Source organism: Leptodactylus fuscus, chromosome 7, assembly GCF_031893055.1.
Source record: "Leptodactylus fuscus isolate aLepFus1 chromosome 7, aLepFus1.hap2, whole genome shotgun sequence".
NCBI classification, from domain to species: Eukaryota; Metazoa; Chordata; class Amphibia; order Anura; family Leptodactylidae; genus Leptodactylus; species Leptodactylus fuscus.
The window spans coordinates 6,703,974-6,717,879 of NC_134271.1; the positions used below are offsets into that span (position 1 = coordinate 6,703,974).

Here is a 13,906-nt window from a genome sequence, read left to right on the forward strand (position 1 = left end):
CCCCCAGTGCTGCGAGAGAACTCATTTGCATACCGTTGAAAACCAGTATTTCTACAGAACGGCGGCGCGGAGAAGACATCTAAAGGTAGGAGACGAATAGCCTTTCTTAAGGGTATTCCTAATGTTAGGGACAAAAATTTTTATTTCATTGATAGGATCCCTTTAAATAATAGCACATGCCGTTTCCCGGGCCATTTTTACGGATGCCCGAAGAGACTCAAGTCTATGAGGGATTTGTGAAAACGGGTTCGGACCCTCGGCCAAGTGCATGGTACATTTATAGTATAGTGTAGAAATGGATGAGCAGGTTGATGTAGTTTTATAGGAAAAGATTCAGTATAACTTATTGATCTCAATCTGCTCATTCTCGGCATAGGAGTCCATTGGGCGGTCCTAATTAATGGGAATTGCCAAAATTTACCATTGATGACCCCTTGACTTGAATTTCACCCTACATTAATTACATTAATTTTTGTTTCCCCTCCCCCGGCAATACTCACCTCCTCTGTTCCTCCATATTGGCGTCACTCATCCGTTCCATGTGGTGCCCGCACGGGTTTGGCAGTGACATCACCGGTACTCAACATGTGACCACCGAGGCCAGTGATTGGCCGCTACAGTCACCTAGCCAGTATAGGCATGGAGTGGGGCGGGGGCTATAATGGGGTTCATTGGGTGTCTGCATTTCTGGCTGTCACTGCTAAAGGGTCAAATTCTCTTGGACCGTTTTTGGGGAATAGGACCCTGTGCTTATGTAATCCATGTCTCGCCTGAGACACACCACTATTTTGCCGGTGAGGATGACGTTGCTCAGTCCCTTCCTTTCCTTGAAGAAATCTGATACATAATGTTCCATCTGTCCAATATTTGTTGTCCTGGACACTGATATTAATTGCTGCGATCTCTTCACTTCTTACCAAACACAGCGCCGTACATTGTATAGTGGCTGTTCTTAGTATTGCAGCTCAGCCCCATTCATTTAAAAGGGACTGAGCTATAGTATGGCTGTATGGAAAATAGATGTGATGTCATTGGCCTGAGAAAAGGAAGTGGTGCAGATTATCATAGTCTTGGACAACCTCTTTAAATGGGTTTCTTCCCCTAGATGTGGATGACAGATCTTTAAGATCGGACTTCAGTATCAGATCAGTGGGCGAACCCCTGGCAATAGGCTGTGTCTACAGTCTTGTTTATTCATCACGTGTTTGTTCTGCAGCTCAGCCCCATTCAAGTGAAAGGGACAGAGCTGCAATACCACAGCCCTATACGTTGTCTGGCGCTGTGTATGGTAACTATAGAAGCTGCCGTACACACATGGGCACTGAGGACTATCAACAGCTGATTGGGAGGTGCGAGGGTATGGACCCCCCCATCTATCTATCTCCTATCTATTTATCTCTCTATCTATCTATCTCCTATCTATCTATCTATCTATCTATCTATCTCCTATCTATTTATCTATCTATCTCCTATCTATCTATCTATCTATCTATCTATCTATCTCCTATCTATTTATCTCTCTATCTATCTATCTCCTATCTATCTATCTATCTATCTATCTATCTATCTATCTATCTCCTATCTATTTATCTATCTATCTCCTATCTATCTATCTATCTATCTATCTATCTATCTATCTATCTCCTATCTATTTATCTATCTATCTATCTCCTATCTATTTATCTATCTATCTTATCTCCTATCTATTTATCTATCTATCTCTTATCTATCTATCTATATATCTATCTATCTATCTATCTATCTATCTATCTATCTATCATCTATCTCCTATCTATCTATCTATCTATCTATCTATCTATCTATCTCCTATCTATCTATCTATCTATCTCCTATCTATCTATCTATCTATCTATCTATCTATCTATCTCCTATCTATCTATCTCCTATCTATCTATCTATCTATCTATCTATCTATCTATCTATCTATCTCCTATCTATCTCCTATCTATCTATCTATCTATCTCCTATCTATCTATCTATCTATCTATCTATCTCCTATCTATCTATCTCCTATCTATCTATCTATCTATCTATCTATCTATCTATCTATCTATCTCCTATCTATCTATCTATCTATCTATCTATCTATCTATCTATCTATCTCCTATCTATCTATCTATCTATCTATCTATCTATCTCCTATCTATCTATCTATCTATCTATCTATCTATCTCCTATCTATCTATCTATCTATCTATCTATCTATCTATCTATCTATCTATCTATCTCCTATCTATCTATCTATCTATCTATCTCCTATCTATCTCCTATCTATCTATCTATCTATCTATCTATCTATCTATCTATCTATCTATCTATCTATCTATTATCCTCCGGGACCTTTTTAAGGCCAATATGTCAGTCTTTCTCAATCCTAAACTAAATAAAATTTGCACAAACTACATAAACTATCACATAAATCATTTGGCTGCTTCTAAACCTCTCGGACCTGTCTCTTCTTCTTCTTCTTCTTCTTCTGGTTACATTACCGGATTCCACAGATTAATTAGTGTTTAGACTTTCACTTCTGAATTATAATTTCCTGACGTAAAAAAAAAAAAAAAAAGTTTTCCAAAGGGTTAACTTGTGTCCATCGTGAATGTTGAAAAGCAATGAATGGCAAGCGGTTGTAATTCAGGGCGGCGCTCGCAGTTTGCATAAATTACTGCCATTATTATGGTCACAAATACTGTAGTCCCATGGTAACCTTGGTGAGAATCTGATTCCCTTCTAGACTTCTGGCTGCAGCCTCGAAATTGGATCAGTTTTTCCTGATTCGGCTGAAAAAAAAAAAAAAACCTGCTTAGATATTCTTCCCACAATGAGGGGAAACTGCAAACTTCAAACACGTGCAACTTTATTCACACTTGAGCTCGTTCAGTTACAGCTCCAGGATGGAAACTGTAGCAAGATAGTTTTTGTCACTACTTGACCTAAATGTATCCATGTGCAACTTTTTCATTTTTTTTTCTTTCTCCATGTACATTTTTACATCTACCAGTGAACCTTTTTTTTTCTTTCTTCGAAACAAACCGGCCGCGGCCGTTTCGGACTTATCAGCCGTGGAAAATTACCCCTGGGTTGTTTAAGAAATTATTTTCGGCAGCACAAAAAAAAAAAAAAAAGCCATCCAGCGTCCTTGTCAGAAGGGATCAGCATAAATTTTCGCTGACAGAATGCCAGCCTGGCAGTCTACCTATGGCATTTGAAACACACTTTCAAAAAATATTATTAAAAAAAAATTTCAGACCTGGAGAGATGGAAGGGGGGCGGCGGTGTACCGTATTCTCTCCGATCGGTTACCTTCTAAAAATATCTCTTTTTCACAGCAGATAAAGCTGAATGGCAAGGTGTAAAATGAAATGGCCTTCATTAGAACTTCACTGGTTATCAGTAACCCATAAAACCATGTTGTGTTGGCTGCTTACTGGTGCAGTTAATAAAATAAAGATCACTCCACAGAGCCGTGGGCAGCTTGGAAGGCGATAGCCGTATTTGCTTACTGTAAATACAAGCAGAAAATCGCACACAAATCTGCCGTAGCTTTGACAAGTCTTCAGATCCCTCTTTACATCTGTACATCTGTACCAAAGTGCAATTAGTGTGCCTTGCACAAGGATTCCTCCATCTTATTCTGCTTCATTACTTGAGCATAATCACCCAGCTTGCTTGAGTGGTCTCAGTAGCAAGCTTCAGTCTAAATAGGGAAAGCAAGTGAATGTGTTCAAATATACCAAGATTGCCTTTTAAGACTCTAATTTATTCATTCGAGGACAGGAGTTTTTTTTTTTTTTTTCTCTAATTTTGTCCCTGATTTTTTTTTTTTTTCTTCCTCCCAAGGTTTATTTCTCGTCCACAAGATTCCTCGACTTAACAGTTTGATTTCTGAGGTGTCCGATACCAAGGACCTGGCTTTTAAGTTGAAAAGGAAGATGTTCAGTATTGAGGTAAGAAGTTAAAATTTCTTAAAAAAAAAATAAAAATTAATAATTAACACCAAGAACCTAGCTTTTAAATAAATAAATAAAAAAAGTTCAGTGTTGAGGTAAGTAGCAAAAATTTCTTTAAAAAAATTTCAAAATTATGCACCAAGAACTTGGATCTTAAATAAAAATAATACACTCCAAGGACCTGGCTAAAAAAAAAAATAATAATAATTATAATAATTAACACCAGGAACCTAGGTTTAAAAAAAGAAAAGACAAAAATTACTTTAAAAAAAATTATAATAATACCAAGAACCTAACTTATAAATAAATAAAGTTCAGCGTTGAGGTAAGTAGCAAAAATTTCTTTAAAAAAAAAAAATTCAAAAATTATGCACCAAGAACCTGGATCTTAAATAAAATAAAAAATTAACACCAAGGCTTTTTTTTAAAAAAAATTATAATAATACCAAGAACCTAGGTTTAAAAAAAAAAAAAAAAAAAAATTCTTTAGAAAAAAATTAAACATCAAGAACCTGGATTAAAAAAAATTAAAAAATTCAGCATAAGGTAAGTCGCTAAAATTTCTTTAAAAAAAAAAAAAAAAAATGACGCAAAGGTGGGTTTAAAATTAAAAAGGAAAATTTTCCAGCGTTGAAGTAAAACACTAAAATTTCTTTAAAAAAATTATTAGCACCAAGGGTTTTGAATAAAAAAAAAAATGGGGTAAGAAGTTAAAGCTTCAAAAAAAAAAAAAAAAAATCTGGCTTTTTAAATAAAAAATAAATAAATAAAAGTTCACAATTGAGGTAAGAAGCTAAAGTTTCTTAAAAGAAAAAAAAAATGAAGCACCAAGGACCTGGCTGAAGCTAAAGTTTCTTAAAAGAAAAAAAAAATGAAGCACCAAGGACCTGGCTGAAGCTAAAGTTTCTTAAAAGAAAAAAAAATGAAGCACCAAGGACCTGGCATTTAAATAAAAAAAAAAAAAAAAAAATAAAAAGCTGAAAATTATGATTAAGTTTAAGAAGCTAAAAATATACTTCTATGAAATGTTTTTAAAAAATAAATAAAAAATTACAAAATGCAAATATTTACGTTGTTACCGGTTTGGTCCGCTTGAGCGCACAAGCTCCTAATTATGCGGGATGTCTTAGCGGTTTGTCATATCCAGTCTTGGCAAATATAATGGCACGTGATACCTCAAATTAGAGAAAGCACAATAAAGTCTTAAAACAGCGGCGGGAAACTAGGCCAGAGACTTAACTCAATAAAATTCTACGTCTAATGATTAATTACTCGCTCTAATTTGGTAAGATGGGACCAACGAGGGAGCCTTATAGGTTTACATTCTAGGCAATTATCTCTAGATGGATGTAGACGTAAAGAGAGAGAGAAAAATATTCTATCGTTTCGTCTATTTTATGTTTTTGTTTTTTTTCTTTAATGACAATAAAAATTTCACCCCCCAAAATTCTAATTATTTGCAAGGTGTGAAGTCTTTGAAGTTTTTAGGTGCAACGTGGTTTATTCTCCAAATAAAGCCATTACATGACCCCCCACCCCATCCCACAATCCAGTCTGTCCCTAATCTCCTTTGAGATGAAAAGGTTTTAAGCAAGTCCGCTTGTCCTTAAGGGGCTAAAACCATAAAAAAAAAGAGTGAATTGTCACCAATAAATTAGCATATTTTAGGCCACCACCAAATGATTGGCAATGAAGGCTGGCATGGCTTTGGTCTCTGGGACTTCACCCTTAAGTGACTGTTTTGGCCCTTGCGTGACCCTACTCCGTCTTTAGCTGGCCACTTCCAAGGGTCTTCTTTCACTTTCTTATTCTTCACACTTGCAAGTGAGACGGTGCTATAAATCAGCCAGGAAAGTGCCGGCCATTGACAAATTACGATGCCATCCCCCTAAGTAATGCTTAATTATCTGATCTTATTGGCTGTAGTTAATAGTTAATCAGACAACCTGTCCCTCAAGCAGGTCATCTCCGTATGGGTTCTTCAAGGTCCTATAGAGGAGACACTCCCTTAGAAGCTACTTAAAACCAGTTGAAACAAAGGCTCGCATTTTCTTTGTGGCCACTGTTTCTTCAGGGACAAAGAGCGAATGAGTTAATATTTTGATTTTCCACTTTGACTTGGTAATGTTCTGGTAACATTTACAGAGCAGGCCAAGATGGAGGTGGACGTGGACACCTCAGACTCTGCAGTATATGGACACAAGGATGGTAGGGTGACGGTCAACAAATCTTAGAGGTTTAATTGATCATGAACAATTTAACTGCTGAACTGGAGTTGTGTAAAAGTGGCTACACCCAATAGATGTTGGGTAAAGGGACCCCACTATTTTAATGTTTAATAGGGCTGCTGAAGGGGTTATGAATAGGGTTAAACGATCGGGATTGGCAAAGATCGGATCCCGATTGGCGATCGAGCAAATTTCACGATCAGGATCGGCTGGAAAGTGATCGAAAATCAGATTTTAAAAATGATCAAGGTCGGTGCAACCCTACTCCATAAACATAAAGTAACTAGGGTTGAGGGATTCGGAAAGTTCGGACCGCGATCGGCGATCGAGCAAATTTCGGGATCGGCAAGAAAATGATCGAAAATCGGATTTTAAAAATGATCCCCAAATCTCAAGATCGGCTGAACCCTAGTCATGAATGTAAAAACTTTTCAAGTCATCAGTTTCCAGCGGCCACAATTCCGGGTATTCAGTTTACAGGTCCATGGGTTGTTTGTGCCAAGTGATTGCTACAGCCAATCACAGACGTCAATGGTGACCTCTTCTTCATAATCGGCACGTTTCGTTGTGAATAGGTCTGGTCACAATGACCGCCTCTCATAATCCGGATGTCACTTGTGATGTCTGCTGGAGGACCTGTAAACAGTAGACTGGAGCTGCCACCACTGGAAATGGGGCCCAAGGACGTCATGAACATTTTGAAAAAGTTGGACAACCCCTTTAATGGTTGAACAATCATCTGGTGAATGGTCATTTCTTAGACAGAGCCATACACATTGTTAGCCATTGGCGCTGGTCAGCTTTGATGGAAAGATCATCCCTGTACTCTACTCGGCACAAAAAATTTTAACACAACCACCTTCTATCCAGGCGACGACAGACCAGCTGTGGTTAAGGTTCACCTGATGAACGATGGTTTTGGTTGAAATTGTCCAATGATAGAATATTAGGAGAGATTGACCATTACTTACAAATGATGTCCGGTTAGGTGCGGATCGGGGATGCCGATTTTCAGCGCCCAGGCCATTTGATTTTTATAGAAGATAAGCCCCCTCCCCATGTGTTTCTGCAGCCACGATCTCCTCTCCCCATTCACAACAGATGGATGCTTGGCCAAGTCAAACGTGTACGTGCGGCGAACTTGGGAGAGATGTATCGGAGCCTTCCATAAGTGGCACTTGTCAGAAACCCAGCCGTGGCTTTCTTATTTTGGCCAAGAACAGGCAGGTTGACCCTACAATCACTATAAGGACATCATGGCTGGATTTCTGACAAGTCACGACCCATAGAAAGTTCTAACATTCACAGTCCTATCCATTGGCACCCGATCAAGACAACACATGTTACCACTCGATGGTTATAGAAATTCTTTAAAACTGTAACATTTTGAATTATTTGTTTTTTTTTTGCTCCAATGTTTAACTTTTAATATTCAAAAAATTTCTATTCCTATGTTTATGGGAAAACCCTACAACATGTAAGACCCTTTTCCTTTTTCCAATGAGTAGAGTCCCATCTGCTGGTATATGGGGTTTTTTTTGTATACCTGCTTTAAGTCAAATCTGTTTTTTTCAGATTTCTTACAAGCCCAGATTCATATTTTTGACAGCACATTAAGAATATTTTTGCTTACAAAACTGAAATTTTGAGTAACACAGATGCCAAAGTTGGTTGAAGATGAGGCACATAGCAAGGGTATGCTAAAAAGAAAACTGCATGGCTATACCCAAGGGAAAGATTTTAATTGCTGCCTCATCTTGTCTTTTTGAATGGTTACGATCACCATAGTCACCACGTCGGTACTGTGCCATAGGAATGTCTCCGCTGCGTCTTCAGAAAGAAAGTCCCATTGAAAAATGTTGGCTTTGATAATGATCTTGTTTCAAGTTGCTTTTTGTCTGGTGGGGGTTTTTTTTATTATTATTTCAGTGCGGAATTTTTTTTATATACACTCATTGAGAAAAAAAAACGTACCAAGAAGTTTTTGGAATCGCTGAAATTTTCTTTGTTTTAACGGAATGATCGATGTAAGTCATTACAATAGTAACAGTTTATTGGGGACAACGGTACAATAGAATGGAGTCTTTGGTTGGTGCCTCTAATCTGGATACAAGATGAGAGACGGTTGGACATGGAGATATATAGGTTCTCTTTAGAATCCTGTAGCACATTTGCCCTGAGATGTTGCAACTGGGCTTATAAATGCTGCCCACTCGTAGCTTGCCAAAGCGGACGTCCTAACTGGTCCCATAAATGCTTGATTGGCGAAAAATCTGGCAATCGAGCAGACTAAGGAAGTTTTGCACTCTTGCGGAGACATTTGTGGGTGAGCATTATCCTGCTGAAAAATGCCAATTGGAAGCTCTGCCATGGGAGATGACCCACGCGACCATGGGATGTTGTGTACGTATCGCTGACCTGTTAGTGTCCTCGTATCACTACTAGGGGTGGTCAACTGCGATGGCTCCAACAGCTGTTGTGGCAGTGTGTCATACTACAGCAAAGGCAGAAATGAAGCGCTCACCATGAAGCCTCCATACTCTATCTCGACTCTGTTCGGATCCCAGAAAAACCTGGATTAGTCACTAAAGATTCCAATCCAGCTTTCCTATTCATAACACCACTGAAAACAAAGGCATGAGTGGCTGGATAGCAATGGTAGGACAAGGTCATGGGTGCACTGACACCAGATTTCCATCCTTAAGTGTCTGGAAATGGTGCAGGCAGAGACGGGGTGTGTAATAAAGGCAGTGGATGGTGGAAAAGAAGACTATGGGAGTTGCTCGTTCTTCTCAGCAGATTGACTATCCTCTCCACTGGTGGTCTGTCTGCCTGGAGCCTGTGCACCTTGTCCTTGTGTAACCACTTCTCCCAACACCTCCTGACAGCTGCTCAGAACAACCTAGATGGCAGTTTGACAACACCCATCCCACTACTCTGTCCAATGATGGTCTCTTCTCAAAGTCTGTCAACTGTGCAAAATGTCTATCAGGCAACAATGTCTCACCAAGAGGTACACTACCGAAATGTAGCCTCTGATAACCCTTTATTCAGTTAGTAGGGGAAGCAAGACCCAGCGTCTAATCAGACCACATTTATATATCTGCCTGAGACATAACTGCATGTCAGGTTTTGTAGCAATCCAACATTTCTTAGCTCTGTAATATATAGGTTATAGGATAGAGGAGAGAAGCTGAGCTGTGTGATATATAGGGGTATCTGATAGAGGAGAGAAGCTGAGCTGTGTGATATATAGGGGTATATGATAGAGGAGAGAAGCTGAGCTCTGTGATATATAGGGGTATAGGATAGAGGAGAGAAGCTGAGCTGTGTGATATATAGGGTTATATGATAGAGGAGAGAAGCTGAGCTGTGTGATATATAGGGGTATATGATAGAGGAGAGAAGCTGAGCTGTGTGATATATAGGGGTATATGATAGAGGAGAGAAGCTGAGCTGTGTGATATATAGGGGTATAGGATGGAGGAGAGAAGCTGAGCTGTGTGATATATAGGGTTATATGATAGAGGAGAGAAGCTGAGCTGTGTGATATATAGGGGTATATGATAGAGGAGAGAAGCTGAGCTGTGTGATATATAGGGGTATATGATATAGGAGAGAAGCTGAGCTGTGTGATGTATAGGGGTATATGATATAGGAGAGAAGCTGAGCTGTGTGATATATAGGGCTATAGGATAGAGGAGAGAAGCTGAGCTGTGTGATATATAGGTTATATGATATAGGAGAGAAGCTGAGCTGTGTGATATATAGGGTTATAGGATAGAGGGGAGAAGTTGAGCTGTGTGATATATAGGGTTATATGATAGAGGAGAGAAGCTGAGCTGTGTGATATATAGGGTTATAGGATAGAGGAGAGAAGCTGAGCTGTGTGATATATAGGGGTATAGGATAGAGGAGAGAAGCTGAGCTGTGTGATATATAGGGTTATAGGATAGAGGAGAGAAGCTGAGCTGTGTGATATATAGGGGTATATGATAGAGGAGAGAAGCTGAGCTCTGTGATATATAGGATTATAGAATAGAGGGGAGAAGCTGAGCTGTGTGATATATAGGGTTATAGGATAGAGGAGAGAAGCTGAGCTGTGTGATTTATAGGATAGAGGGGAGAAGCTGAGCTGTGTGATATATAGGGGTATAGGATAGAGGAGAGAAGCTGAGCTGTGTGATATATAGGATTATAGGATAGAGGGGAGAAGCTGAGCTGTGTGATATATAGGGGTATAGGATAGAGGAGAGAAGCTGAGCTGTGTGATATATAGAGGTATAGGATAGAGGAGAGAAGCTGAGCTGTGTGATATATAGGGGTATAGGATAGAGGGGAGAAGCTGAGCTGTGTGATATATAGGGTTATAGGATAGAGGAGAGAAGCTGAGCTGTGTGATATATAGGGGTATAGGATAGAGGAGAGAAGCTGAGCTGTGTGATATATAGGGGTATAGGATAGAGGGGAGAAGCTGAGCTGTGTGATATATAGGGGTATAGGATAGAGGAGAGAAGCTGAGCTGTGTTACATATAGGGGCATATGATAGAGGAGAGAAGCTGAGCTGTGTGATATATAGGGGTATAGGATAGAGGAGAGAAGCTGAGCTGTGTGATATATAGGGGTGTAGGATAGAGGAGAGAAGCTGAGCTGTGTGATATATAGGGGTATAGGATAGAGGAGAGAAGCTGAACTGTGTGATATATAGGGGTATATAATTTGTAACTTCTGAGTAATAAGCAGAGTGAATCCTGACAGGACTCCTGGTAGGGACAATGAGAGTCCTGCCTATCCTGCCCACACACAGGAATTGACATCCTTCTGTGTACACACTGATACAGGGAGAGCTGTCAATCATTGGGTGTGACGCTGGGTTCACACTAGCGTTCGGGTCTCCGTTCTCAGGTTTCCGTCTTCTGCATGCAGAAGATGGAAAACTGTCATGCCGAGTCTGGCCGTGAGTGCCGGTGAGCGTTTTATGCTCTCCGCGGCGAAACCGTTTTTTTAAAACTGGACACAGAGTACTACATGTCCGACTCTGTGTCCGTTTAAAAAAAAAAAAAAAAACGGTTTCGCCGCGGACAGCATAAAACGCTCACCGGCGCTCACAACCAGACACCTTTCAAATGAATGGGTTTAAGAGTCCTGCAGCTTTCCATCTCCTGCTCTGTTTTGTGCAGGAAACAGAAACCTGCAAAACAGACTCCCGGGCGCAGATGTGAACAGGCCCTGAGCCGGGTAATCAGGACTCTCAGCATCTCTCTCAGGAGTCCTGTCAGGATTCTCTCTTGTGTTTTATTCAGAATTCCTCTTCCACATCATATACACCTTTGTATCACAGATCAGTTTCTCTCCCTGCAGACCCCACTCTTGGAAGGACAGAAATTTCCCGTCTCTGAAACGGTGACAGATTTGGAAAGATGAATGTTAGACAAACAACAAACAAACTATTTGATCAATACACAATATTATCAAAGACACAGACGTTTGGCGCGTTCCTTTATTAAGTTCTGACCTTCCTCTTTGCAATGATCATTGCTATTGTTTGCATCCGTTAATAATTAGCAAGTGATGATCATTTTTAGACATGTCCTATTAAAATTTTTGGGATGATTCTTTTTGCTTTTTGGTACCTGTGACCATTATGTCTGTGGTCGTCTTAAAGTTTTATCCCTTCATCGTACATTTATGTCATCCATTGCTTAGCTGAATACTCTATTAAAGGTTTTTTGGGTTTTTTTAAACTTTCTTAAAGGGGTTATCTGGGTCTATGATATTGATTGCTGTGGCCTATTCACTACTTAACAAGTACAGCGCCATACATTGTATAGTGGCTGCACTTGGTATTGCAGCTCAGCCTCATCTATTTGATTGGGACTGGGCCACATCATGGCCATGTGACCAATAGTTGTGATGTCACAGAGGAAGCGGAGCTTAATATCATAGACAAAGATAACCCCTTTAAGGGTAGGCCATCAATTGGAAAGCGCACCTCCACTGATATATCCACTTTGCATAGATTAATAGTACTGGTGAATATAAGAAACTTTGTAATATATCTTATCAACAAAATCTGTTTCCTTTTCCATTAAACGGCTCATCTCCTTATCTTCACTCAGTCTGTTTGTTTACATTCAGTCCATATCCAGCTCACACACAGAACTCTATGGAGAGAGGAGGAGGAGGTGAGGATGTTAATTGATTTATGACATCATTCTGTGCAATGGTATCTTATTTCTAGCACAGAATAGCAGAGTGTATCAGCAGCAGTTATCTGTGTGTTTTTCAGCACCCTCCTCCTCCTCCCCCTTCCCTCTCCATAGATGAATAAGTAGCTTGATAAGTGGGGAAGGAAACAGATTTCTTTAATAAGATATATCACAAAGTTTCTTCTATTGACCTGTACTATTCATTTTTAAGAAGATTTTTTTTTTTTTTATTGGAGGTCCACTTTAAGTTAGATGATCCCTTTAAGTGATGAGTAATGAGCCTGTCTTGAATATTCATTTCCATGGGGCGAAGATAATAAAACTTGTACCTGTATTTTTTACATCAACGCCGGCTCTATAGGGAAAAAAAATCTTATAAAAAAAGTTCCTAGTGAAGTTCTGTCTAATCCTATTTCTTCCCCCTATTGGAATCTTAATTAGATGGAGATAAAAACCATCATTTGACTAAATTATTGTCTTGAATCTCGTAGCAAAAGGTATAATCCGCAATTGGGCCAATTAGTAAAGGCCATAGTTAGCACTGCTGAGGCCGGCAACGTGATTAGATGTGACACCAGTCTAGTTCCCACTGTAGTTATGCCAGGTATGGTGGTCAGACTTCAAAGGGCTGGAGGCATCAGCAGGGCAAGGTTTGTAGGCCAGCTTAGGTCCGGTCGTTAATCTCCTCGCTAAAACCACAGCAGCCCTCGCACAAAACAAGCTTACACGACACAATCATGCGGTATTAAAGTTTGGGTTGAGTCATGCCAATTTGCCTTTGATTTTCTGATGATTGACTAAAAGATGGCTACATGACCAGACACATGCTAAAACTTCCCCGATTAGGTAACTTCTCCAAGTATGTCAAATATGTTAGAGATTTCCCAGCTAAATGATATGATAAACAGTCCCGTAAGATCTCATCGTCTGCTTGGGAACCCGCGGACAAAAGAGATAGTTGGAGCCAAATTTATATTCATCTTTGTATAAAAAATTTTAAAAAAATTACAAATCGGCAAGTTGTACAAGTTGGTGAATGGAGCTTCTCGGTAAAATGTAGACTGAGATGTCCACCAGGCAGGTAGGATGGGCAGGGGACTGTGTCTTTTTGACACTTCCTAGGGCCTCGGGCCTTACCCATGTTTTGGGTTTGGATATGTTGCATTAAATTATTTGATGGTTATTCAAGGTTTTCCATTCTGGGATGGAACGGCAAATTACATTTACCCCCAAAAAGAGAAGACCGACTAGACCTTCAGGCCAGTTCATCTGTTCACAGGAGCCTCGCTTCCCAACTCTTGTATCCATCCGATGAACCGTTTCTGTACATGTTCTTCCCCAAAACTATAAATATTTCCTTCCTTACCCCTTTCCTTTAAGGGGCTGGTCCGACTCATTTTTTAATTAGTAAATAAGACTACTGAAGGGCCCATAAACGTCCTAGAAGGTTCTTCTAAGCCTATACAGCTTCAACGGGGATAAACCATCATGGACAAG

At 39.7% G+C, this 13,906-nt stretch overlaps 1 protein-coding gene across 2 annotated transcripts in view; it reads left to right on the forward strand.

The window, feature by feature from the left end:
• ELP4 (elongator acetyltransferase complex subunit 4) overlaps positions 1-13,906 on the forward strand; it is a 156,818-nt gene that overhangs the window by 81,955 nt on the left and 60,957 nt on the right. For both annotated transcript variants that reach the window (XM_075280879.1, XM_075280880.1), the window contains exon 9: positions 3,862-3,968. In XM_075280879.1, the coding sequence (XP_075136980.1) occupies positions 3,862-3,968 (107 nt within the window). The remainder of the gene's footprint in view (positions 1-3,861; positions 3,969-13,906) is intronic.